Here is a 24897-nt window from a genome sequence, read left to right on the forward strand (position 1 = left end):
TACAGTCCAAATAAACACCAGAGTTAAGACTCTTGATTGGATGGATCCAAAAAGTTATCAATAAACACCCAAAATGTCCTTTGATCTCCTATCAAGTATCAACCCTTGTCTTAATATTATTAATATATACAGTGATTTTTAACCCAGTGACCAACAGGTGAATCACGACTTTTTTTTCTAAGTAACGACAACTTTAATTACTGTCACGAGCTGAACAAAAAAAATGATTGTGACATTACAGAATGAACTATCATACTCAAACAGCAGAGAAAACTGATAAAGATAATGATAATTTTATCCAAACTCTTAACATAACCAGAAACTGTCAATTCAATCAGCCATGAATTACTGCACCTACAAGACAGCGAAAGCAAGATTCGAAAATTTTCGTATACCCCAAACGGTGTATTTATTGAAGCGTATTTACTATCTTCAATCGAAAGAAAACTGACTTCAACAGTCGATTTAGGGTTTTAAAGATACCTTTGAATTTGAGTTCTGCAAGGAAGATTCCCATGGCGGGCTCCGGCTTTTGACACAGAATCAAGAAGATGTAAGACTGTGGGGTGGAAGAGTTGGTTATTATACTTGGCTGGGCTGTTTCTGGCCCAATAATCTTTTCTCAAACAAAAGTAAAAAATTTAGGCCCACTCTTCCCCTGATTTTCCTTATGAAAGACGTTATGGGCCGAACTTGGATTCTACTGCAATTGCATCATCGAATTTGAAGGCTTTTCAAGAGTAGTTAATTCGGTTGGTCATGCTTTTGTTCATTCAATAGCCAAATCTGGCTAAGACTACTCTCATTCAAGCTTTATATGCAGTTACAAAATTAATATGTAGAAATAGAATGTCTAATTTGTTGTTTGTGTCAAAAATACTTTACGTACTATGTTAGTGTTCATAGAATACACATGCAGTAACCACTTAGGTGATAGTCTAATAGTAACTCTCTCTATCTAGGGTACTCAAATCATATACACTAAGAAGATTTTAAGTTTGATTCACACTTGGAGCAATACCATTGTGGCACACTAGGCTTCGGCCCAACATGTTATGTTGTTACGTGGGAAACAAACTTGTATGATGTCATTATCGGATAAAAAAATATAGGTATAGTCCGTTTTCATGACATCATTATTTAAGTGAACAACATTGGTTAATAGAAAAATTAATAATTTGGACATTCATCAATGTGTGTAAAACGTGAGAGCCACACGTCTCTCTCTCTCTCTCTCTCTATGTATATATAATCAATAAATTAACTAAATCAATCTTTTCTCGAAATTTTGTGTCTGGGGATAAAGGGGAAATGACCATATATATATATACGCCCTTTTGTCCGTTTTAAGGGACTTTCACTACGTGTGGAAAACAAACTGATTTAAAGGGGACTTAGTTATAAATAGTAGGAATGGATGGATAAGCTTCATAGAGTACCTTATCTAAACATGACATACTACTACATCATTGTTCAATGCATTTCACATTATCATATACAACATAATTATGATTAATAATAATAATTTACAACATAATTATGATTAATAATTTCCTCTTATTGCATTTTTCATGGGATTCTTTCTGTTAGAAAAAAGTAAATAGTCATGCTTTATTAAGGGAATACATATGTTTAATATTTTCCTAATTAGTTTTAATTTCATTTAATTATCCCGAGTTAGCTCAGTTGGCGAGTTGGATCATACGTAATTCAAGCCCCTCCCCTTTAATGATTTGAAAAAAATAATTACTATTAATTTATCATTATATAAAAAAATAATATAAAACTGAATTTCTTATCACACTTCTTTCTCATACAGTCCACCGTATTATGCTCATTCGATAGGTCTAATATTGTACAGACTTCATCGACTGCCACTTGGAGCAGTTATAATGGTTCGTTAGGAAGATGACGTGGCCAGTGAAGTTGGGCCGAGCATAAGCCCATATGACGTAAACAAATTAGGCTGGTGTTGATTGGTACTCATCGAAGAATTGGGGGCCCACAGGCAGCGTCTGTACAGTGCAGTTAAGAATGACGAGGGCCGCCCACTCGCCCAGCACATACTGCCTAACTTTGGCCGTCTAGGGCTGCACACCACAATCCTGACCCCGCCAATCCTTAACATGTTCCTACTATACATTGTATATAAAGGTGCCAAAAACTCTATTCAATCCGAATGATCGAATTTGTCTGACCTAGAATAAACTAATTTTGGACATAAGTTATATGTCCGAAATCCGGGTCCAAACACAAAAATGTTTGTCCGATCTAAAATCGGGTCCCGGTCCAAACACATGAATATTGTCCGATTTACTTGTCAGGACCCTAAACTGAATTAGTTTAGTGTCTGATTTACTTCTCCGTATTTAAACCAATATGAGTTTCATCAATTAAGTACATCTGAAATCCAATCTAGATTAGAGTCCAAACGTATAAATATTTCATAAACATGTATTATTATCTGGCCTGAACTAATTTTTCTTCACCCCTAATTGTATAGTCTCTCTCATGTTTGGTTAATTAGGGTAGTGTATGAACTTAACAAACTAATATTTGATACAAAATAAAAAAAATTCCACATCAACACCCTGTAAACTTATCCCATTCATAGAATGGGATCAACTCGGAATCAACAGTGTTTTGTCATCGGTTCGAGTCGTTTAAAAGCTTGATCCAAAGTTAAGCAAGAACTCTTATCTCAATCGATCCTATCATCCAAACACCCAAAAAATTACGTGCGATTTTTTTGAATCTTTTTTTTAACCGAAAATAGCGTCATACAAGTTTATCATTTGAACGCCCGGTATGGGTTTAAATTGCACAAATATAATTTTTTTCAAATAAGTTATACCAAATCTCAAATTCACTTTTCTTGAAAATAGCCATCTACAATATTCCTCATGAAGTCAGCAGACAACAATGTGCCCAATATTAACTGGGTTTGTGAGATCTCATCGAGATTCGAGAACAGTAAAATAGAAAAACCAACACAATCAGATTGCATTTGTTATTGGAAATAGGACTATATAGCACTAAATATTCCAATGTTCTACACTGATGATTTCTTCTTCTTCTGGGTTTGCACTAAACGACAAAGGACAAGTCCAAAAATTACTTATATATAGATAGAGAGAGAAAAAACAAACAAAAATCCTCTAGTATTCAAAATATAGTTAAAGATCGTTACGTGCAAGACTGTGGGTGCACAGTAATAGAATCACAACTATGTGGAGAATATTGGTACGCGTAATATGAATATATATATATATATATACATGTCACGAATAATAATATCATTAGTTCAAACTCACCGAAGGTTGACAGTTGTGTGTTGATAATATTAATTCATGTTTTCTTATATAAATTTAGGTTTATATATATATGTCACAATTAATCATAGCATGCAATGCATACATGACACATGGAGCAATGCATACATGACACATGGAGATAGCTAGAGAGCTGCAATGCATACATGACACATGGAGCAATGCTTACATGACACATGGAGATAGCTAGAGAGCTGGTGTGTATATATATATATATATGTCATGTCCTCATAAAGCAGTGATGGTTACAAATGATAAGATATGGCCCTCCATGCTTTGCTAGCTAGTGGTTCCAGATGTGTGAAGAACGAAAGGACAAGCTAGCTAGTTGATAATATATGTCCCCAATTATTACAATTTTAGGATTAAATCAAGCAAATGTGTTGGAATTATTGGCTTATTTTTAGATTAATTAAGGAATCCCCAGAAGATTTTTGTACGTGAACCAAACTAGGAATTAAGAACAAATGAACTCTTGGTTGGTGGCCTAACATCATAAACCTCAAAAAAGAGACAAAACATGACAAAATCAGAGAACTGACACTTACAAACTAATCATATATAATTTATAATTCTCCAATATGCTCTAAGAAAATAAACAATGAATTATTGCAAAAAAAAGAATAAAAATTATAATTCAGTCTCTGGATTCCCATCAAATATACTAAATTAAAACTTGATTTTTATATACAAGTAATTAGACAGTATGAGAGAGTGCAATCTGGATTAAATAAGAAGAAAAAAAAAACCCCTGCTATATGGAGCTCAAGATTTTCTACTACAAACATATACAATCACTTCTTGTTGTTTGGATGCTGGGAATCTACACACACATATGGAACAATTTTCATGACAGTAATCAACAATTCCAAAAATTATACTTCTTCTTCTTCTTCTGTGTTCTTTAACTGCAACTGCAACCCTCAATAATTCCAGAGACAATCAAGGTCAACTGGTCCACCTGAACATGATGGATCATCAACCAAATCATGATTCGATACAACCGAAGAGATATCGGTACCCTGTGAGAATTCTTTTGAGTTCTGTGTCATGTTTGCATAATTGTTTTCAAACAAAAACCTCAGTATAGACTGTTCAGGCATCAGAGCATTATCTGGGTACTGCAGATTCCCCAGACTTGGTGCAAATTGAGAGGAAAATAAAGAAGATGTTGGAAGAGAGGATTTTGTGAATAGTGTCGATTCAGGGGAGGTATTAAAGCTGTTAGTATTAGCCATGTCCACTTGGGATTTCTGGTCCTCCAATATTGCGTTGGAGAAGCAGGTCACGTGAGGGTGAGGCGTATCGACTATGGTGTTTGTGGTTCTGTTATCACTTCTGTTTGGCGATGAATCTGTCAGTGGAGGCAACACCGACGACCGGTGGAATTCGTTGCCGCCGGAGCTCAGCCTCGTCAGTCCAGAAATATGTGTTTTCTTTCCACCAGAACTCTTTTGAAACACCCTGCAAATAACCCAATCATTCTGCACAAACAAAGTTGAAAAGGCAAAGAAAATTATCATCAATGGCGACTCATGAAAACAGAGAGAAAACAGAGAGAAAACAGAGGATTGAATAGATTACCCTGGCTGTTTTGGGGAGATTGTAGGCTGAGTATTTGCCTTCTAATCTGTATTCATGCATAACCCAGTTGGTTTTTTCACCTTTTGGTGCTCTTCCTTTGTAGAAAACAAGAGTTTTCTTCATCCCAACAAGTGTTTTAGCCTTATAAATCTCTCGATCTTTCCCCGTAGCCTTCCAATAACCAGCATCAGTGGCTCTGTTTGTTCTCAACCCTGTTGGGTACTTTCTGTCTCTCACACAGAAAAAATACCACTCTTTCTCACCCATTTTAGCCATCCCTGCATTGACAAACAACCAATAACCAACAAGTTAATACACAATCCGGATCGATACAATATCGAAAAAATAAGCATTAAGAGATTGTACTGATTTTAGGCAACTTACAGGGTAACTCCCAAGGCTCACACTTGTTCAAATCAACCTCACCAATAGCTCTACAAGAGAAACACCTATCAAGTACTTTTTGGAACAAGTATTCTGATATAAGCTCTTCGTCTGTCGGATGGAATCGAAACCCGGGAGGCAATTCCATTTCTTCTTCTTCCTCCTCTTTACCCAGCCTTGAAATGTTTTCCATGCTTTGCAAATCCACAGTTTCAGATCCAAACAAAACTCTCTACTGTGTTCTGTTATATTCAACAAGAAAAGTTGAGGGAGAAAGTATGCAAGAGTATCATGAACTGCAAAGATATTTGTAGATATTTGTTGAGAGAAAAAGAAAAAGTTGGATTTTGTTAAAAACAAGTGTTGTGAGAAACAGACGTCCCTAAATACTGATTCATGGAGGGGATGAAAACGAAGAAGCGTGATTCGTTAGGAAACTTGGTGTGGTGGGTGGTTTCAAGCCTTTTGGCTTTCTCTTCATTTTGACTACTTTTTTTTTTCTTTTTTTTTCCCTATCTTTGTTTTTAATGCATGTAAATTGTGACAATAACTACTATGCTGTTATAATTAATTAATTAATCAATTATTAGGTAAAATAAGATGAATTATTGACTGTAGAAAGTCATTAAGTTAGTTGTTATCTGTTTAACCAAAGTTATCTAGCACATAATATTAAAGCTAAACAGATTCTTTGGTCTTGATGCTACCAAAGACATTCTCCTAGACCTCTTTTCTTGTTATTACAACTACATGGATCTGAGTGTCAACAACGTAAGCCCATATTTTTCATGCCTAGATTAAAAAAGATACATTTATGGAAAAATTTACTGTAAAAATTCACTTGGGAGATAACCTAGTTAGTGAATCTCTCGAATCAAATTGTACGGACTCGAGAGGTACTCAATTTGATTTGCACTATGAACAATATCTTTGTGGCTATACGTTGGGCTTTGATTAGACTTCCTCTCTCGTCAGGTGAGGAATTCCTATGCGAGGGCGTATGACGAATCGAGTTTAATCCCATATCAAATGTCCAAACGACAAACTTGTATGATACATTTCTCCCTTTAAAAAAAAGTACTATAATGATTTTAGTATTGAATTTACTATAATACCCACAAACCGTTTGTGAAAAATAAAAATGTGTATTACAGGTGGAACACTGAGATGATGTTTCTTAGGATGATATGACTCTTCTACAAGGTAAAGAAGTCTCCTTTAAGAGATTTTACTTTCTAGGTTTGTGGTGTAATTCGTCATTTGCAGCTGATGAAATTGCATCACATCAAAAGTTCAAAACCCAGATGCTCTGAGTTTTTTTCCAATATAACACTCTAACAGTAAGTAATTCTCTATATAACACTAAACACTATCCTAAATGATGGCGTGATATATTTTTCACCAATCACGTCAATAATTATGACGTGACTAGTGCAACTAGTAAAAAATTTTACGGTCCCTAACTTTCATTAAGGAAAGTCATAACTCAGCTAGATCTAGCCTATTGTGTTTTAATTATATAATATTGATTAGATTAGATGGCCTATAACATACCACATCAACATCAAACGTTATTAAATGGTTAATAATCATCGATGATTAAGCTTGTTTGGTAGTGTTCCAATTTATTAATCGTGTGGTGTATCATTCTCTTCCCTTTTTGGGTAAACAAGTTAATTACTTGGTTTGGTAAGAATCTTCCAACAAAATAAATTGGTATTTTAATACACCCTGTTGATCCTAATGCATGCATGCGTATATGTTTTCTTTCCTTGGTAAGCTTTCAAGCTAGTAATATATCTAAAAATCAATTCTATTGTCTAAAATCAAAATGTTGGATATAATTCCGTACTAGATTAAAAACATCATACAAGTTTATCGTTTGGATATCCGATATATGAGTTTAAAGTTGTGTCGTCAGACCAACGCGCACATCAATTTCCCACCAAATGACATGATAAGCGAGGTCAAAACACAATTTGTGACCACAATAATATATATTGCTCCTAGTGAGAATTGAAATCATAATCTTACGAGGCCGTACAATTTTTACCCCAAAAAGATTCACCAACCTAGCCTCACATCTCCACTACTCTAGTAGCCTATCCTTCTTTATTATTTCCTTTATTGCGCGGAAAGTCGGTCAGAGTTTTTGTGGCTTTGTTCAAAAGCTATTAACCAAAGTCATCCCTAGTGCCAAACAATCCAACAATAGTATAAACCACATAGAAAAATATCTAATTTAGTGTGTTTTGAGACGTGTAGTTACACGTAATGCACTAAATTTGTAAATGTATCATCCTTCTAATAGACTCTTCAAAAATCACTGACACCCATTTAAGGTAACAATAATCAAAAGCATGCATACACCCATGTATGTATGTACGTATATAATATATATATATATATTGCTGTCTTAGATTTTATATTCCTTGACATCAATATCGTTTCAAAAGTTGTTTTTCTACTTTTAGTAGGGTTATTATTGTTTATTTGTTTATTACCTAACCATCACCCAACCGAGGCTTTGTCAATTTCGTGAGGGTATAGTGGTCTTTTAGTTTGTTATAAGATGAAAGTATTACTACTTATTTATTAGTATCTTGATTATGCCAAAAGTATATTAATATCTTGATTATGCCAAAAGTAATTGCAGGAAACAATTTAATCATGGGGGGGTCCTAGACGCGTGGCAGCTTTAGCCAATTTGAGGAATTTCAATCGTCTTGGGAACCTTTTTCATCCGACGGTCTAGATTTGGACAAGTAGTCAACAAAACAACGTCAGCATTGCCACGTCAGATCGAGATAAAGGAAGAGAATTGACAGTGCGCCGCCACTGCCGACGGGAGAAGTGGCCGCCACTTTGAGAGTTGTGATTGGTCAGGTGAAAAGATTGTACCGAACTATTAAATGTTTGACAATTTAATCTCGTGGGGATGAACCGGAGGTGTGGGGCCCTGCTTCAATTGTACCGACATGAAGACACGAAAGGAAACACTTACGTGGCAATTAATGGTTGGTGGAATAGTGTTGGGTTTGGCTACCCAATTAGGGGTAAATATTGAAGTTTGTAATGATCCCTTTTGCCTTTTAAGAAGATTTGACTATAAAATAGTGTCACTTTAATGCCACTCCAATCTCACATTTTGGGTTCTCTCTTGTTGATTAGTCCACGTAAAAGTTAATTGAAAAAAGTAGCCATTAACAATCTTATCTAATCATGAATTCTCTGGTAAGAACGTTCTTATTAAAGTTTATTTAAATAGAAAAATTCTCCCATAAAGATTTAATGTAATAGCATAAAATAATGATATATGTTTATAATTTATATCATTGATTTGAAATATATGGGACCCAAAATAATGGACCCCACTTATCATCTCATTCATCGACATCATTAAAAAATTACCCTTATTTTACATCCTTATATTATACCTTTATATTATAAAATACATTTATTTTTAAGTCTAGATTTGATTAAATGACCGATATTAAAATTGATTTATGATTTAGGGATTAAAATTTAGGTTTTAAGATTCAGGGTTTATAGTTTAAGTTTAAGATTGTTTAATCAACATCAATCTCAAATATTTAGGACTTGAGCGCTTAAAATTAGATGTATTTATATAAACCTCAATGATGACATTTTTATTGATTGGCTGTCTGGCCTATCTAATGGTGCCATTGGCATATTAGATGCATTATTGGATTAGGATGTCTAATGAGAAACAATTCAATTATATATCTATTACATGTCGATGTCTATCTTCTTTTCCAATTGCACAAGTGGATTTTACTTTTACAAATAGGTATTGAGGCAAAAGGACCTTAATCTAATTCGGAGAATCTGTGTGATTTTTGTGAAGCTTTAGAACCAAACTATATATTCATTTTTTATGAAAAAACAAAGCTGAATATATATATATATATATAAAGTGTTCTATGTGTAATTACATGTACCACAAACACATGTCATGATGATGAATATAATGAATTAATTGTAGGAGAGTTTGGTAGCGATAGATACACTAAACTGGAGTGTTCACTGAACTGCATGATTCCATGATTTTAGGCCAAAATTCTGTAAACTTTTTAGTGCAGCATTGAATCCACATATTTGGTCAAGAACTTTTGTAATTACCCTAAATACAGATAGATTTTACATATACTTTAAGGCTGCTAAGCTATAATTACAAACTAAACAATATATGATAATATAAGCTTGAAAGAACAATAATGCCACACAGTGCTCTCAATCATACATACATAGTCACATACATACATGTATAGGAATTCTCTGGTGCATACTTAAAATACGAGCTGCTTTTTGAGAATATTGAAAAATGAAATGATAAGTGAGATCAACTACTTTGGGTTCCACTTGTTTACAAAAAAAACATAGATTCTCTAATATGTATTTTAAGTCCGCACTAGAGAATTCCTATATATATACACTAGAAATTCCACTAGAGGAGCTGTTATAACATTCAAGTCAATGGTTACCAATATAGGGAGTAAAATCTATGTATAAAGAATCTTTATCTTTGTGACTTGATTGCAATTAAATATAATGATTTTATTCTCCAAGTGGTCACAACAATTAGATTAATTAATTAATCCAAGAAGGAGTTCTTATGTGTACACACAAAAATGGGAGTTGTAACCAACCTTTATATATGATCGTGACAGGATATATGAGAGGAGGTAGATTATGGTTGGTTTATTTTAGAACAACCAAGGGTCCAAGGCTACTAACCATTCCTAATTTGTTTTAATTAATTATTTAAATTAGAATGTGAATAGCATGAGCATGATATTTTTTTTAAAATTAATTTGGTGGACTATTTAAAGGGTCCAGATAGTTGGGAAAATTATTTTTAAAACGTATTCTTAAAGTCCATAATATTTGCTTAGATTATGGAAGTGTTATTATTTGTTGATTGGAATAATAAGAATAATTAATTGATCCCTTGATTCTTCTTATTAATTTTTGAATAATTGATAGTTGGGAATTGGGGCACTATGACATTATATATATAATAAAATGGAAATTGTCTCCAATACTAAATTGTAGGAGATTTTTATTTACCAGACATTCGCAATGATTTAATTTTTATTTCCAAAAAGAAAAAAAAAATATCTTTAGATCTTTATGCTTAATACCACACATTTATGAACTTTTCAATTTTTATTGGTGCACCGATGTACATGTAGAGGTCCTCCACCGGATCCAAGAAAGAGATTTATTATACTTCACATTCGAATAGAACCTTTACCACATATACCTAATCCAATCAATTACCAACTGAACCACCTCTCGTTGATAATTTTAACACATTTTATAATAGAAGGTATGTTAGAATCATAATGACCTTTTAAATTTCAATCTTGTTAGCCTTCCAACAATTTTATATAAGATTCTGATTTTGACAACCTCGCATATAATCAATGCCAAGTTGTCTGGGACAGTCAGACAAAACACTTAGAATCCTAAGAAAACTAGCTTAAATATAACTTCCAAAGGATTGAACCGACTAAAAACCACTCTTTCCAAAATATACTATTAAAGCATACTATCACATTATAGGAAAACATCTCAGAACTTGCACGACAATTAATTTCAATTCAAAAAATAGAAGATTTCTCATTTACATCAAACTAGTACTTGACAATGGAGTGTCTCCCCAAATCCTAGTACAAGCTGTTCTTCATGTTCAGCTTCAGCCCTACATTACACAATATTGGGGATGGGAGAAGGGGGGGGGGGGAATGCATGCTACAATACCGTTTCAGGTTACTTCCCAGCTTGTACTCAATCTAGTAAAGTAAACAACACCCACATGCAAAATATATGTAGACCTTGCCCTCCACATAATATGTGGAGAATTGTTTTCACGAATTGAACCTATGACTTCTAGGTTGCACCCTTGCAACTCTACCATGAGATCACATATGCAGTAAATCAAATTTTACTCAAATTAATTCATAGCAAAAAAATTTGTTTCAAAAAACAAAACAAGCATTGAAGTATCATATCTTCATCAACACAATGAAACTCCTGAGCAATTAAAAATATGACAAACAAGCAACTGCTTCTTGTGGTAGAAGAATTGAGAAAAACCCTGCAGATTTCTAAGTCAACAGGGAAAAAAAGGAAAGAAAAAAAAAATCCTGCAAGGCACAAGATATTAGAGCTCAACTTTTCAAGGAAAATAATCAGCTTCCAGGGGACAAATCCATAATTAATAAAACAATAACTAGCAAACAATAATTGAAAGCAACGGAAGCAAAGAAAAAAAGACTGGAATCGTATGGTCTAGTATTTAACAGTGAAAACATAAGCAGAAAAACAGCAGTAACAGAGGCTTGAAAAAACACACTAGAATCATATGGTCTAGTATTTAACAGTAAAAACATAAGCAGACAAAAACAGCAGTAACAGAGGCTTGCCGGCTATCTAGGTTCTTGGGAGCACATGGTTATATAGAGCTTGGTCAATTTGGTATCAGGGACATGGCAAATTTCGATAGTAAGTGTCAAGATCTCCTCATATATATGGTCCTTCTAAGTAGTAGCATCAAGGTGGGCCATGAGTATGTCAAACGCTGGTTCATCTGGTCTTCCGGTTAAGGCAGTGGGCTTCAACAAAAGTTGGCAGAAGGCTGGCTTCAGGCCTCATGGATCTCAGCTGTTTTGATGGGGAGGAAAAGTCAACAAAGGGAAAAGTTAGAGCATCAAATCCTATATAGGGGGAGATTGGAAAGGTTATGTTATCTGTTATAGAGTGACTGGTCTACATAAGAGGAATTTCCAATTAATAGATTAAATAAGGCAAAGGAATCCAGGCTTACCTGTAGGCCCACCACCGATTTTTTAGTAATAGCTTTTGCGCCGAGAAGGGGGAGTTTGACTCGACAATCTGGAAACAAATCAGAAAGTGACTACTCTTAAACTTCTTGGTAATACATATGAAAGACTACTGAAGAGTCTTAAACACTTGCATTTGGTTATAACCCCATAGCATGCAGTCAAGTTTACAGAATTCATATTTGAAGAGGTAGCAACACAAGGAAAATCCCTGAATATCACACAGGCAGAGTCAATATATGCCCAAAGAAACAAAAGGGAAATTTTATACCCTGACGTACTAGTACGTCCTGAAGAATAACTTCCATATGCACCATACGCACTACCACTGCCACCAATCTGCAAAAGTGGATAATAAAACATATTTAAACCAGATAACAAAGAAACAGCAGTGTATTCACAAAATGGCACGGTAATAACTATGCAACAGCAAAAGCAACATATCGTTTAACTAGATGCCAGTATAATAACTAACTACTTTCTTTCTTTAGTTGAGAAATACACAGTAACACAAAAAATCACCTGTGAACCACCATAACTACCATAACCATCACCAGCAGCCAAATCCCTAGAGCTATATCCACCAGAGAATGAATCACCACGTCCATGTCTCTTACTATCTCTACTGTCGTATGATAAGCCTTCAGAATTGTCAGCAGGGACGGGAAGATAAGGCATAACAGGCAGAAAAGCAGAAACTGCACCCTCCCTATCAAAAACATTCGCTCTTAATCGCTGAGAGATTTGCAAGAGAGCATCCTTGGCAACATCACGGTCTCCGGCAATCTGTTCATCAAGAAAAATATAGACTTTGAAATCAATTGAGATTAACTTCAAACCGCCATCTCCAATATTAACGAGGGTAAGTGCACCATAGGAAATTACACATCCGGACATTCACATTAAGACTTTACCTGTACCATCTCATCATCTTCAGATGCAACTTTGGGAAGGTCGTCCTTTGGGAGTATGCGGATGTTAGCTTTGGTAAGTCTCCTCATCTCGGTAATAATAGCTCCCCCTTTACCAATAAGACAGCCAATTCGAGAGGTTGGCACAAGTAAGCGGGTTGTGAATGAGATAATGCCTGAATCCCTTTCAACTTTATCACTACATCTTGGTTGCAACCGCAAGGCTGCTTCTATAGTAGGAGAAAACGAGTCCTCAAAAACCTGTGATAGTCCAAAATAAGAATATCAGAACTAGATACTACGTATCAGCGAACGTATAAGCAGATTAATATTTTACCTCCTTCGAAGATATAGTTATTAAGCAATCATCTCCTTCAGCTGTTGAACTATCAACTTTGATGCCTGCCCCAGATTCCTGTCTGATCTGATTGATTATGGTACCACCCTTTCCAATCACACCACCTATATTCCCAGTTGGACATACCAAACGAAGAGAGAACTCCTTGGACACTTCCTCCCTTGGAGCTGAGTACAAGGACCGTGACCAGTCTCCAGTGTCACCTTTGTAACCACCATAAGGTCCCATCAAAGGAGCTATTCCGACAATTGGGGCACCAGCCGATGGGCCCATTAGTGAGCCACCAGAAGGATATACTGATGGAACAGCTGAAAGGAGCAAGTGCTGAGATCGTGATGGATTGTCATGAAGACGAGCTGCAATTTGGTGCAAGGCCTTCTTCACAATTGCAGCCTCCCCAGAAATCTAAAGCAACAAGAGAAGAGATCTTAACAATTTAAACTAATCTTATATGTCAAATTAGCTCAAAATGAAATAATCAGAACAAGACCTCTCAAAAGACACCACAAGAGCTTTAGGCTATAACTTAGATGCATGCAACATCAGAAGGAACATTACAAACAAGTGAAAGGATATCAAACAACAAATCCATACAGCAAGCAACTGCAAGTTTTTCACTTTGCCATCGACTCATTCCGTAACAAATGACCAGTCACCAAACAAGATAGACCATGATAACCAGCTAAAATATTTCTAATATACTTTTAATCAACTAAGAACACCAATAGTTTCCCACATCATATAGCATCAAACACAGGCCCAAGAAACGAATAGAAAACAGACTAAAGAAAGAAAGGGAAAGGGAAATCCACACCCCTCCACCCCCCAAAAAAGTAAAAAATTTGTGCCAACCACTGGTTGCAGGAAAAAGGCCTAAGAAAAATATCTGGAATACCTGTACAAGTTCATCTGAGCTCAATGCACAGGGAGGCAAATGATCGTCCTTAAGAATGCGAATTTGCGCACCGGTCTCATTGCGAATGCTCTGAACTATCTGTCCACCTTTACCAATAACACATCCAATCTGATCAGATGGCACAAGCAGACGTGCAATAACCTGGTGACTGTCGATGTCCTCATCACCATGCAACTCTTCTGCAACAACTCTGTCATGCACCTTAAACAGAGCATCCTGCGCAGGAGAAACAAAATCACCACCATCTCCAATGGCATTAGTCTCATCACTGGCACTGTAAATGGTAACAACACGCTCATCACACTGAGACATAGACTCGCCAATCCTGATCTTGGATTTTGTATCAGCTCTTAACTGCTTGACAATGTCACCTCCCCTTCCGATAATGCTTCCAATTTTCTTTGCAGGGCACAGATATCGGTAAACAGTATCATCAGCATCAATGGCGAAGTGTTCCCTATCATCACCAGAATGTCTTCTTTTATTTCCTCCACTTTCAGAATAATCAGAATGGGAACGCTTCCCGTTTCTATGACCAGCCATTGGATAACTATTTCAAATAAAACCATAACAAGCTGTTAAAAAAGTGATACACGTTAAACTATATGTCATAACAGCAAAGAGAATATTCATTTCAGAGAAGACAAATATCTTAGCAAGTTCACAATCCGTATATCTAATTGGTGGGGAAACCAATAAAAAAATAGTATTCCATATCCGGAAAATTTGCAATTGGTTAGTCATAAAATTCAGTAAAACACAAACGAAGTTCATGAGGTGTAAAAGACATAGCATAAAAACCAGTCTACCTAACAAAGACCATATCAATATCAAAAAATCATAAATTAAGTTCTTGAAAAAAACATTCCACGCACACAAAAAGAAGATCCACTGACACCTCAGCAATTACAATGTAAAATCCATAGCAAAGCAAACTAAATATGAGTTCAAGAAGTCAAGGTGTCAAGTTCCTCAGTACATAAAAATAAACATAACAATCATAAACCAACAACTGTGAAAAACTAGCCCATAGCAGAGCAAACTATATTTCAAATTCAGCCCCACACAGAAAAATAAACACAAATGACCATGAATTAACAATCATGAAAAAATATACTGTCTCAATGAGAAAAAAAGAAAAGAAAAGAAAATGCAATCTAATTTCTCAATTAAACAATCCAATAGAAACAGTAAAAACAAACTGCAGCCCTTCCAGAACCATACATTAAACCAGTAATCAACAAAGTGCCAGTGAATCGACATAAGAAAAATCAGATCTGAACCTGCAATCAACAAATAGGCAAAGAAATTGAAAGGCTAGACTGTAAACGGCTATAGATGGCTAGAAGTGGTACGTTACCTATGATTAGCAATGGAAAATTCCACTGAAACGACGTCTGCAGATGGCGATGGAAGTTAAGAGGGGGAGAGATTGGAAAATTATGCGACGTTTGTCTTCGGTGAGCTCTGCGCTTTTTCGATTTCTAGGGTTTTGACCGAACCCGCCTTTAATTGTAATCTAATAAATAATAAATATTACATCAGAGCCCTCGTCGGGTTTTGTACTTTTGTACAATTGTGAGGATAATCCTTGATAGTTTTGGATTTTGCTTGGGTCATCCCTCAATCTAAGTAAAATTAGAAAGAGTCCCCGGCCGTTACGGGCCGTATATATATAATAATTTTTTTGAGTAGTAGAAACAAACTCATTCAAATTGGGTGGATAATTTGATCCGATCAGATCCTATTGGACCCGTACCCGGTAACAACGAGAGTACTACGCAACATGTGATCCGAGCTCGTCGTCAACAAATCCCATAGTCATACAGACGCCCAAACTTTCCTAGAAAACCCCAACGCTTCGAAGGCAAAACGCCTAATTATTCCATTGTGACAACCCTGTAGATGTCAACATCGGGGCAGCCTCAGTTCCGGTATACCCAGACCCCGTCGAAGGTGTTGCACCTGCGAAATCTGCCATGGGAGTGCACGGAGGAGGAGCTTATTGAACTCTGCAAACCATTCGGCAGGATAGTAAACACTAAGTCCAATGTTGGCGCCAATCGCAACCAGGCCTTCGTCGAATTCGTGAGCTGCCGCTCCCGTCTTGTTTGATATGCCTTTCATATTTGTGCTTAATTGAATTAGGGTTAAGTTAGGTTTTTTAGATTCGGTTTTGCGTATTGAACTTATTATATGATTTGTTTGTGCAATGTTGGTTTGTCTATAAAATATCACGCAGTTCAGATTGGGTTTTACTCCTAGTTATGTTTGTCTACGCCTGGAAATCGTGGACTCCGGGGATGATTTGTTCTTTTGGTACCTCATGTTGTCTTTTGAATGCATCTCTTGCATGTATGATTGCGATGGTCTGTGCATCTATATTTTATTCAATGTACATCAGTACATGTGGATAACGGTTTTGGGAATTCGAGAAAAATGAAAAAGGTAGGTTTTATGGAAGCATTTCTTTATGCCATGTTAGGGTTGATTGCAATTCCCCTTTCCATATTGCATATCTTGTTTTTTAGGTGACAGCTTTATGTTGACAGAGATTTGTTCTCTATTGCAGGAAGATACTAATAATGCTATTCAAATGGTCTCATATTATGCTTCCTCTTCAGAGCCTGCGCAGGTTCGTGGTAAAACTGTGTACATTCAATATTCGAATAGGCATGAAATTGTCAACAACAAGAGTCCGGGAGATACTCCTGGAAATGTCTTGCTGGTAACAATCGAAGGAGTTGAAGCCGGTGACGTTAGCATTGATGTCATTCACTTGGTAAGTGCTTTCTTACTGCATGTCTTTATATTTGGGCTATGTGTTATCAGGTGTAGTAGCCTTTTGTATTTCAATAACTCATGTTGGTGCCTAAAATTGTTAAAGGTGGGGCTCTCTCAATTTATTAATACAACTGTTAGGGGTCATCTGGTGGAAAGTGTGTTTGTTCCTCTTGCTTGATGATTGGACTTGAGTGAGTCATCACACCCATAATCAAGGCAGCTGTGATTTGCCTATAGATTTCAATCCTTTTATTTTGAAAGAGACATATTTAGTACTCATCTTTGACTTAAGCTGCCATCATAACAAATACATGCACATGTTTGGTTTCTTGATGCTTGTTGTTAGAATGTATAAGGGTAGTTTAGTCATTGTACATGCACTAGGCTGTATTTAGGTTTGTATGCAAGATTGTACGAAAAAGTGTGTGAAATATACAAGTTCTTCAAAGCCAACAACTCTCTCGCAACATGGTATCGGAGCCAGTCCAACGCGATGGGCTTTCACGTGGTGGGCTTCTCGGAGTTGGACCAACCCACACGTGAGGGGGGATGTTGAGTATCCCACATCGGTTGGAAAGAGGGCTGGTGTGTGGTTTAAATGAGGGTTTCCTCCTACCTCCTAAGAGGCCTTTTAAGCGGTTGGACAAGGGGTGTGTGTTTTGTGCAGGATGTCCGACCTAAAGTTACTAAACTTGATCCGCGTTCTCTGAAATGTGTTTTCTTGGGATACTCTCGTCATCAAAAGGGGTATCGTTGTTTCTCTCCTGATATTGGTCGCTACTTAGTTTCCGCTGATGTTACATTTTTTGAATCTACTCCTTATGTTAATGATTCTTCTACGTCCTCCTTTGCTCCTGAGGATGAGTTCCTTGTCTACAGAGTATTTGGACATGATCTTCATATTGAGTCCTCCCGACCTCCCATCACTCAAACGTATTCTCGACATACCTGGCACCATTCTGCTGCATCACCGCCAGTGAATTCTCCAGTAGCATCTATGACAGACCATGACACTCAACTTTCGCCTGCATCTTCCTCACCAGATCCGAGTCCTCCTGCTCCTGATGATAGTCTTGATTTACCTATTGCTCTTCGTAAAGGTAAACGTTCTTGTACCTATCCTATATCTTCCTTTGTGTCTTATAATCATCTTTCTCTTGTCTCCCGATCTACTATTTCTTCTCTCGACTCTGTTTCTGTTCCTAAGTCTGTTTCAGAGGCCTTTTCTCATCCTGGGTGGCGCCAAGCAATGGCGGTTGAGATGTTTGCTCTTCAGAAGAATGGTACTTGGGATCTTGTTTCTCTTCCCCAAGGTAAACGTTCTATTGGTTGTAAGTGGGTTTTCACTGTTAAAGTGAATCCTGATGGTTCTGTGGCCCGTTTGAAGGCTCGGTTAGTGGCGAAAGGCTATGCTCAGACTTATGGTGTTGATTATTTAGAGACATTTTCTCCAGTTGCCAAGATCACTTCTATTCGCCTATTTATCTCTCTTGCTGCTATCTATCACTGGCCCTTACATCAGTTAGATGTTACAAATGCTTTCTTGCATGGTGATTTGGTTGAAGAAGTCTACATGGAGCAACCACCTGGGTTTGTTGCTCAGGGGGAGTCTGGGAAAGTATGTTTTCTTCGGAAATCATTATATGGGTTGAAACAGTCTCCTCGTGCTTGGTTTGGTAGATTCAGTGAAGTGGTTGTTGAGTTTGGGATGTGTCGGAGTGCTCTTGACCATTCTGTTTTCTACAAACAATCTGAGTTAGGTTGTATTCTTCTGGTGGTATATGTTGATGATATTGTGATTACTGGGAGTGATAGTATAGGTATTACCGCGCTCAAGTCTTTTCTTCACACCAAATTTCAAACAAAGGATCTTGGATCTCTCAGGTATTTCTTGGGCATTGAGGTGTCACGGAGTAAGCGAGGTATCTTTCTTTCACAGAGGAAATATGTACTTGATATACTTAATGAGACAGGTTTGACTGATGTTAAACCGTGTGAGGCACCTATGGTGTCTAATGTGAAACTCTCGGCTGAAGATGGTGTTCCACTTGGTGACCCAGAACAATATCGGCGTTTAGTTGGGAAACTTAATTATCTTACAGTGACACGTCCAGATATTGCCTTCCCGGTAAGTGTGGTTAGTCAGTTTATGTCGTCTCCTCGGACATCTCACTGGGATGCAGTTATTCACATCTTGAAGTATCTTAAGGGTGCTCCAGGCCGCGGTATTGTTTATAAAGATCATGGTCACAATAGAGTGGAAGGAGCAGGTCGTGGCGTTCTTTGTAAAGGTCGTAATAACCTTGGGGTGGAAGGATTCTCTGATGCTGATTGGGCGGGATGTCCTATAGACAGAAGGTCTACTACAGGTTATTGTGTCTTTGTTGGAGGGAATTTGATATCATGGAAAAGTAAGAAACAAAGTGTGGTTGCAAAGTCAAGTGCTGAATCTGAATATAGAGCCATGGCTCAGTCTATTTGTGAACTTATGTGGGTTCGTCACTTACTTGAGGAAATTGGTATGAAGGACTCAACTCCTATGCAATTGTGGTGTGATAATCAAGCAGCTATTCATATTGCTTCTAACTCAGTATTTCATGAGCGTACAAAACATATTGAGGTTGATTGTCATTTCATTCGAGAGAAACTCCAACAAGGCATGGTTCGACTTAACCATGTTAGAACGGAAGATCAAATAGCCGATGTATTTACTAAAGCTCTACCAGGGAGTCGAATAACTGATATTTGTAGCAAGTTGGGCATGATTGACATCTATGCTCCAACTTGAGGGGGAGTGTTAGAATGTATAAGGGTAGTTTAGTCATTGTACATGCACTAGGCTGTATTTAGGTTTGTATGCAAGATTGTACGAAAAAGTGTGTGAAATATACAAGTTCTTCAAAGCCAACAACTCTCTCGCAACACTTGTAAACATAATGCTGTAAGTGCTTTTGGTGGATGTTTGTTTTAAAATTAACGTTGACCAAAATTAACTTTGAGTGAACTTCATCAAAGCTTTCATAATGTTTTATTTTTGTTCAGGGGCGGTGGGGAGGGATGATAATGCAAGGGAAAGTAAAAATTATTAAATATTACGAGAGTGGTGTACTGGTTGGCTCTTGCTTGGTTCCCTATATTATAATTTCTAAAAATTCTTGAATTGGCTTGCTGAAAACAAAATTAACTTCCCTAGGAATTTTATGTGAACTTTGTAAACTATTGTTTAAAGTTTTGAACTAACTTTTGGAAGATAACTTCTCACCTAATTTTATGCCTCACATATTTGGGAATCATGCATCCTGCATGGAATGGGGATTTATGCATTCGGGCACTTCCTCATTTTTCCATAAATTATGGGGTCGTTACTTGCGATTCTGGTAATATTTTATCGAGAGATTGCACCCTGATTAAATTATTTGTCAGTTTTAATTGATGTTGGTTGGATCACTGTTGGTGAAGCCTCTTATAAGATTCTTTTGCTGGAGACAGTTTGGAAATATTGTCATGTACGCCATACTCCTTTCTAAGTCTTGAAGCATATATGTACAGGTCTCATTCTGCACTTATTTCTTGTACTTTTTGAATTATCCTCTTTTTTGCCTCTCCTCATTGAAACAATGTTTGGAACAGTGGCTCTTTTAAGAAATATTATGGATAGCATATTATCATATCTACTTGAAACTTGTCTCAGGTGTTTTCTGCTTTTGGCTTTGTTCACAAAATAGCAACTTTTGAGAAGGCTGCTGGTTTCCAGGTGAGACAGAAACGATTACCTGTATTTTATTATTAATTTTTTAAGATTGTGTGTCTTTCAACATCGCCTTCAACTTTATGTCAATGGAACTACTAATTTTGGGATATTTACAGGCACTAATTCAGTTCACTGATGCTGAGACTGCAATGTCAGCCAGGAATGCCTTGGATGGGAGAAGTATCCCAAGGCATGGATCTACATCTCGTGTCGTTTACTCTCTTTTCTATCTTATTTGTGGAATTTGTTCAGTTGTCGAATATGTGCTAAATGTTATAGAAATCTTAGTGATACTTCCTGGTGTTTTATGTTCAGGTACTTGCTTCCCAAGAATGTTGGGTCATGTCACTTGCGCATTTCATATTCGGCACACATAGATCTAAACATCAAATTCCAGTCTCACAGGAGCAGGTAAACAAAAAAAAAATCCAGGTAGTTAATAAGTGAAGGTTCCTAAATATGCCTGTGTTTGATCATGTTTACTGGCCGCCAAACCATTTATTAGTATTGTGTTTGTTATTCTTTTCAGCATTTGCGGTATTTCTATTAGGTGTGTGCTTTTGTCATTTATAGGGGGGTAGCGAAACCTGGTAGGAAGAACACAGATGTGTTGTCATGATGCTTGATCTTTTGACAATAGTTTTAATTCATTTGAAAATCATTGTAGACTTAATTTCTAATTTAATTATTTTAGGATTGCATATTCAGAGACATTGTTTCTCATTCAAACAATTTCAAATTACTTCTTGAATATTGTTCTTTTGTTGTATTTTTTTTTTTATTTTAGGCCTGTTTGGGAAACTAGGTTTATGTTTCTTCTTAATTTTCTTCTTTTCCCCCACTTTTATTTTGGTATACTTTGTCTGCCACTCTTGTTTACGAAATCATTCTTTTCCCCCTCTTTTTCAGTGTTCTTACTTGGCTAGTTGGCTTAATAACTTCATCTTGCACACATACTTTCGCTCATACTGAAACTAATGCAAGCTAATATTCAATGGACAAGCAGCAATGCTTGCATCCCACAGTCTTTGATATTGGTATTCGATTCTTTTTAAAATCTATTGGACTAAGCTTTTAGGTTATCGAATGCTGCTGTTAATAATAGCATCATGGGAATCTCTCTCTCGAGAAGTATCATCTCTGTCTTTTTGCATCATGAGGTTCAACTTGAGCACACTTTATTAGAGTACCTTGAATGGCATTCTCCAAGCTCTTCTTTGTTTATTGGAATTCTACCATTAAGTTTATGTTCCTTTATGTGCTTTCTGCTTATCTCTGTTGAACCTTCTTCTTAGGAGAAGAAAGTTCTGAGCACAAACTCCGTAACTTTCCTGTTGATTATATATATGTATTCTGTCATGTCATTTTATGGCCCAATTTCTTGCATCCATGAGATTTATGTATATCAATGCATCAATGTTGGTTTTCCTTGTTCTCAAATAATTTTTGAAGATTCTGTTTTCTATTACTTTTGCCGAAGCTTATGAATTATTAACTCTTAGTGCGGTAATTCAAGGATTTGTGCTGCTTTTTGCCAAATTCTGCAGGGACTACACAAATCCATATCTTCCGGTGAATTCTACTGCAATTGAAGGACTCATGCAGGTACCTTGGTAATATTGAACATGCGCTGCATTTGGTATATTGAGTTTGTTCTTAAATGCTGTAATGTCTAGCCTGCAGTAGGTCCTGATGGAAAGAAGAAAGAATTTGAAAGCAATGTGCTGCTTGCTTCGATTGAAAATATGCAGTATGCTGTCACGGTGGATGTCCTTCACACTGTACGGAATGCATACAAGTTTTCTCATGGAATATCGTAAAAAGTTACTTGAAATTTATGCTTGCCTTTTCTGTTTAACTGGTTCCAGGTATTCTCTGCGTTTGGGACTGTCCAAAAGATTGCTATATTTGAGAAAAATGGTGGAACACAAGCGCTAATTCAGTACCCTGGTATGCCTTTTCTCACCTCTGGCCATTCTTCTTAATTTTGCTGTTTGCTTGACACATCTCTCATTCAGTTACCTCACCTTATTGTGAATCTCCTTGATCTTAATAAAATTGATCTCCACATATATAGTTCTTGCATGTAAAGAGCTACTTAACCTTAATTGCTTAAAGCTAAAACCCTATAAACCCTCAAAAACCGAAGCCTTAGACCTTGAACTCTATTTCTAAACTGTGAAGCAAATAGGCCCTAAACACTAAACTCTCGAAAACCTTAAACCGTAGACGCTGGACTCAAAAGTGTAGGCCTTAAATCCTAGATGCTAAGCGCCTGAACCATATACCCTCAAAAACCTGAACTCTAGTCCCTAAACTCTGAGCCCTGGATCTTAAGCCAAAATCTTAAACCCCCTAAACCTTTCTAAATTCTTTACATGGTTGCTGTTGGAATGAGTTTGTCAACGCAGTTTTTTGTCTGCCTTCAAAGTATATGATAACCATCCAAGATGTGTGATTACCACAAGGCAATTACATCAATGGGTTTAGCAACATCTCTGCTTGTCTTCATGTTTTTTCTCTCAATACGATTATACACTTTAATTGTGTCCATTTATGTTTTGTTTTAAATCTTTTTCAGTCCGAGACCATGTAGTGTCAAATGTTTTTCAACTTGTGCACAATTTTTCTTTAGGCCTGATGTCTGGTTTGTTTATTTCCAGATATTACAACAGCAGCTGGTGCCAAAGATGCATTAGAGGGACACTGCATATATGATGGTGGCTATTGTAAGCTTCATCTATCATACTCTCGTCATACTGATCTCAATGTAAAGGTATAGATATGTGCTTTTGAGTAAAATGTTCATGAAGGGGGAAAATTTACCAAATTCATAAGGACATTATTAGAAGATAACTTTATCCCTTGATTGGAAAAAGATCTGGTCCTTAAAAGATGTATGCTTCGTTACACTTAATTGTCTCTCATATATTTTTTTTTGGTTTGAATATGCCATTTGTTTTTAGTGAATCAAGCATGTAATTTCTTATTTGTGACATATTTTCTGTTGTAGGCTTACAGTGACAAAAGTCGAGATTACACCATCCCAGATGTTAGTTTACTTGCAGCACAGCAAGCTTCTGGCCTCCCTAGTGCTCCAGTAGCTTGGCAGACATCTCAGGCTTCTCCGATGTACCAGTCAAGTGGGTACGCTACTGCAGCTGCAGTACAGTCTCAAGTTCCACAGTCGCAGGTGCCATCTTGGGATCCAACCCTGCAGGCAGGCAGACCATCGTTTGTGTCGGCTCCTAGTACTTTTCCTGGTCAAACATATCCTACTTCTCCAGTTCCTGCATATGGCCCTGCGGCAACACCTGGTTCCTCATCCCTCTCTCAAAGCAGCCCAATGACCCCTGCTGGGGCTTCCATGAGAATGCCTCTGCCAGGAATTCAGCCTACTTTTCGACCCGGTGAAGCTTCACCCCCAGGTCAGCCCCTGTATTATGGTCAATAACGTGTATTTTGGTAGGTTGACCTCAGACAAAGTTTCTTGCCTTTTCTGAATCTATATGCACTAAAGATGCATTGTGGCTTGCATATTTTTTTTGAGCCTTTGCTGCTGTTTTATTTTATTTTTTTGTTTCTTTAATTTCATGTGGAATGTTTATGGTTCCTGGGCTTGATGTAATACCATCTATCATCTCGTTATAATTCTTGAATTTGGAGGATGCCTTGTATTGTATGTGTGTGATTCCAGTCTGCCTGGTCGAGGCAGCAACAGAGTTATCTCCTAATCTTGTAGATTTCTACAGTAGAGGGAGACTCGTGCAATTAATAAGATAGGTGGTGCAGATGGGGGTTGTCCCTTCCAAGGGTCCTCCACCTTGACAAGTCTTGTTAAGAGAGGGCCACTATATATCCTTGTCCAAGGGCAAGGAATCATTTTCACCGCGGCCGATCCATGTGGGTTACCCTACCCATGTGGAAGGGGGTGGGTAGTTTTCCATTTTCCGTGTAAGCATCTTGAGATCGACCCTTGTCTATGGTTCACCTAAAAATTTAGGCTTT

At 36.9% G+C, this 24897-nt stretch overlaps 3 protein-coding genes across 4 annotated transcripts; 1 reads left to right on the forward strand and 2 right to left on the reverse strand.

Annotated features, from left to right (window-relative positions):
* Positions 1 to 3954: 3954 nt before the first annotated feature.
* On the reverse strand, positions 3955 to 5659 carry LOC119996415 (NAC domain-containing protein 100-like). The gene is made up of 3 exons (XM_038843039.1): positions 5301 to 5659; positions 4917 to 5194; positions 3955 to 4816 (listed from the first exon to the last, which is right to left on the reverse strand). The coding sequence occupies exons 1-3, from the start codon at positions 5491 to 5493 to the stop codon at positions 4256 to 4258; spliced, it is 1032 nt and encodes a 343-aa protein (XP_038698967.1). The 5' UTR covers positions 5494 to 5659; the 3' UTR covers positions 3955 to 4255.
* Positions 5660 to 11284: 5625 nt separating this feature from the next.
* On the reverse strand, positions 11285 to 15873 carry LOC119997331 (RNA-binding KH domain-containing protein RCF3). The gene is made up of 8 exons (XM_038844268.1): positions 15715 to 15873; positions 14334 to 14904; positions 13418 to 13843; positions 13084 to 13341; positions 12692 to 12955; positions 12441 to 12508; positions 12154 to 12221; positions 11285 to 11990 (listed from the first exon to the last, which is right to left on the reverse strand). Exons 2-7 carry the CDS (start codon positions 14895 to 14897, stop codon positions 12176 to 12178), a joined length of 1626 nt encoding a protein of 541 aa, XP_038700196.1. The 5' UTR covers positions 14898 to 14904; positions 15715 to 15873; the 3' UTR covers positions 11285 to 11990; positions 12154 to 12175.
* A 277-nt stretch (positions 15874 to 16150) lies between these two features.
* LOC119997211 (polypyrimidine tract-binding protein homolog 1-like) lies at positions 16151 to 24557 on the forward strand. Of its 2 annotated transcripts, none has more exons than XM_038844081.1 (10): positions 16151 to 16442; positions 16927 to 17136; positions 20830 to 20892; positions 21006 to 21079; positions 21205 to 21300; positions 22437 to 22494; positions 22566 to 22670; positions 22758 to 22839; positions 23553 to 23618; positions 23903 to 24045. In XM_038844081.1, the coding sequence occupies exons 1-10, from the start codon at positions 16260 to 16262 to the stop codon at positions 23911 to 23913; spliced, it is 948 nt and encodes a 315-aa protein (XP_038700009.1). In that variant the 5' UTR covers positions 16151 to 16259; the 3' UTR covers positions 23914 to 24045. The 2 variants fall into 2 exon arrangements, with proteins under 2 accessions (XP_038700009.1, XP_038700008.1); XM_038844080.1 differs by having other exon boundaries at positions 16158 to 16442; positions 23553 to 23665; positions 23903 to 24557.
* The last annotated feature ends 340 nt before the right edge of the window (positions 24558 to 24897 follow it).

Source organism: Tripterygium wilfordii, chromosome 4 (genome assembly GCF_013401445.1).
Source record: "Tripterygium wilfordii isolate XIE 37 chromosome 4, ASM1340144v1, whole genome shotgun sequence".
In the NCBI taxonomy this organism is placed as follows: domain Eukaryota; kingdom Viridiplantae; phylum Streptophyta; class Magnoliopsida; order Celastrales; family Celastraceae; genus Tripterygium; species Tripterygium wilfordii.

Coding starts and splice junctions, on each gene's coding strand:
- LOC119996415 (XM_038843039.1), bottom strand. CDS start 5,493: ATGGAAAACATTTCAAGGCTGGGTAAAGAGGAGGAAGAAGAAGAAATG. Junction 5,195..5,300: donor TGAGCCTTGGGAGTTACCCT/GTAAGTTGCCTA, acceptor TTGTCAATGCAG/GGATGGCTAAAATGGGTGAG. Junction 4,817..4,916: donor ATCTCCCCAAAACAGCCAGG/GTAATCTATTCA, acceptor TTGTTTGTGCAG/AATGATTGGGTTATTTGCAG.
- LOC119997331 (XM_038844268.1), bottom strand. CDS start 14,897: ATGGCTGGTCATAGAAACGGGAAGCGTTCCCATTCTGATTATTCTGAA. Junction 13,342..13,417: donor TAACTATATCTTCGAAGGAG/GTAAAATATTAA, acceptor GGACTATCACAG/GTTTTTGAGGACTCGTTTTC. Junction 12,509..12,691: donor GTAGTTATGGTGGTTCACAG/GTGATTTTTTGT, acceptor CCACTTTTGCAG/ATTGGTGGCAGTGGTAGTGC.
- LOC119997211 (XM_038844080.1), top strand. CDS start 16,260: ATGTCAACATCGGGGCAGCCTCAGTTCCGGTATACCCAGACCCCGTCG. Junction 21,301..22,436: donor TTCCAGTCTCACAGGAGCAG/GTAAACAAAAAA, acceptor CAAATTCTGCAG/GGACTACACAAATCCATATC. Junction 23,666..23,902: donor ATACTGATCTCAATGTAAAG/GTATAGATATGT, acceptor TTTCTGTTGTAG/GCTTACAGTGACAAAAGTCG.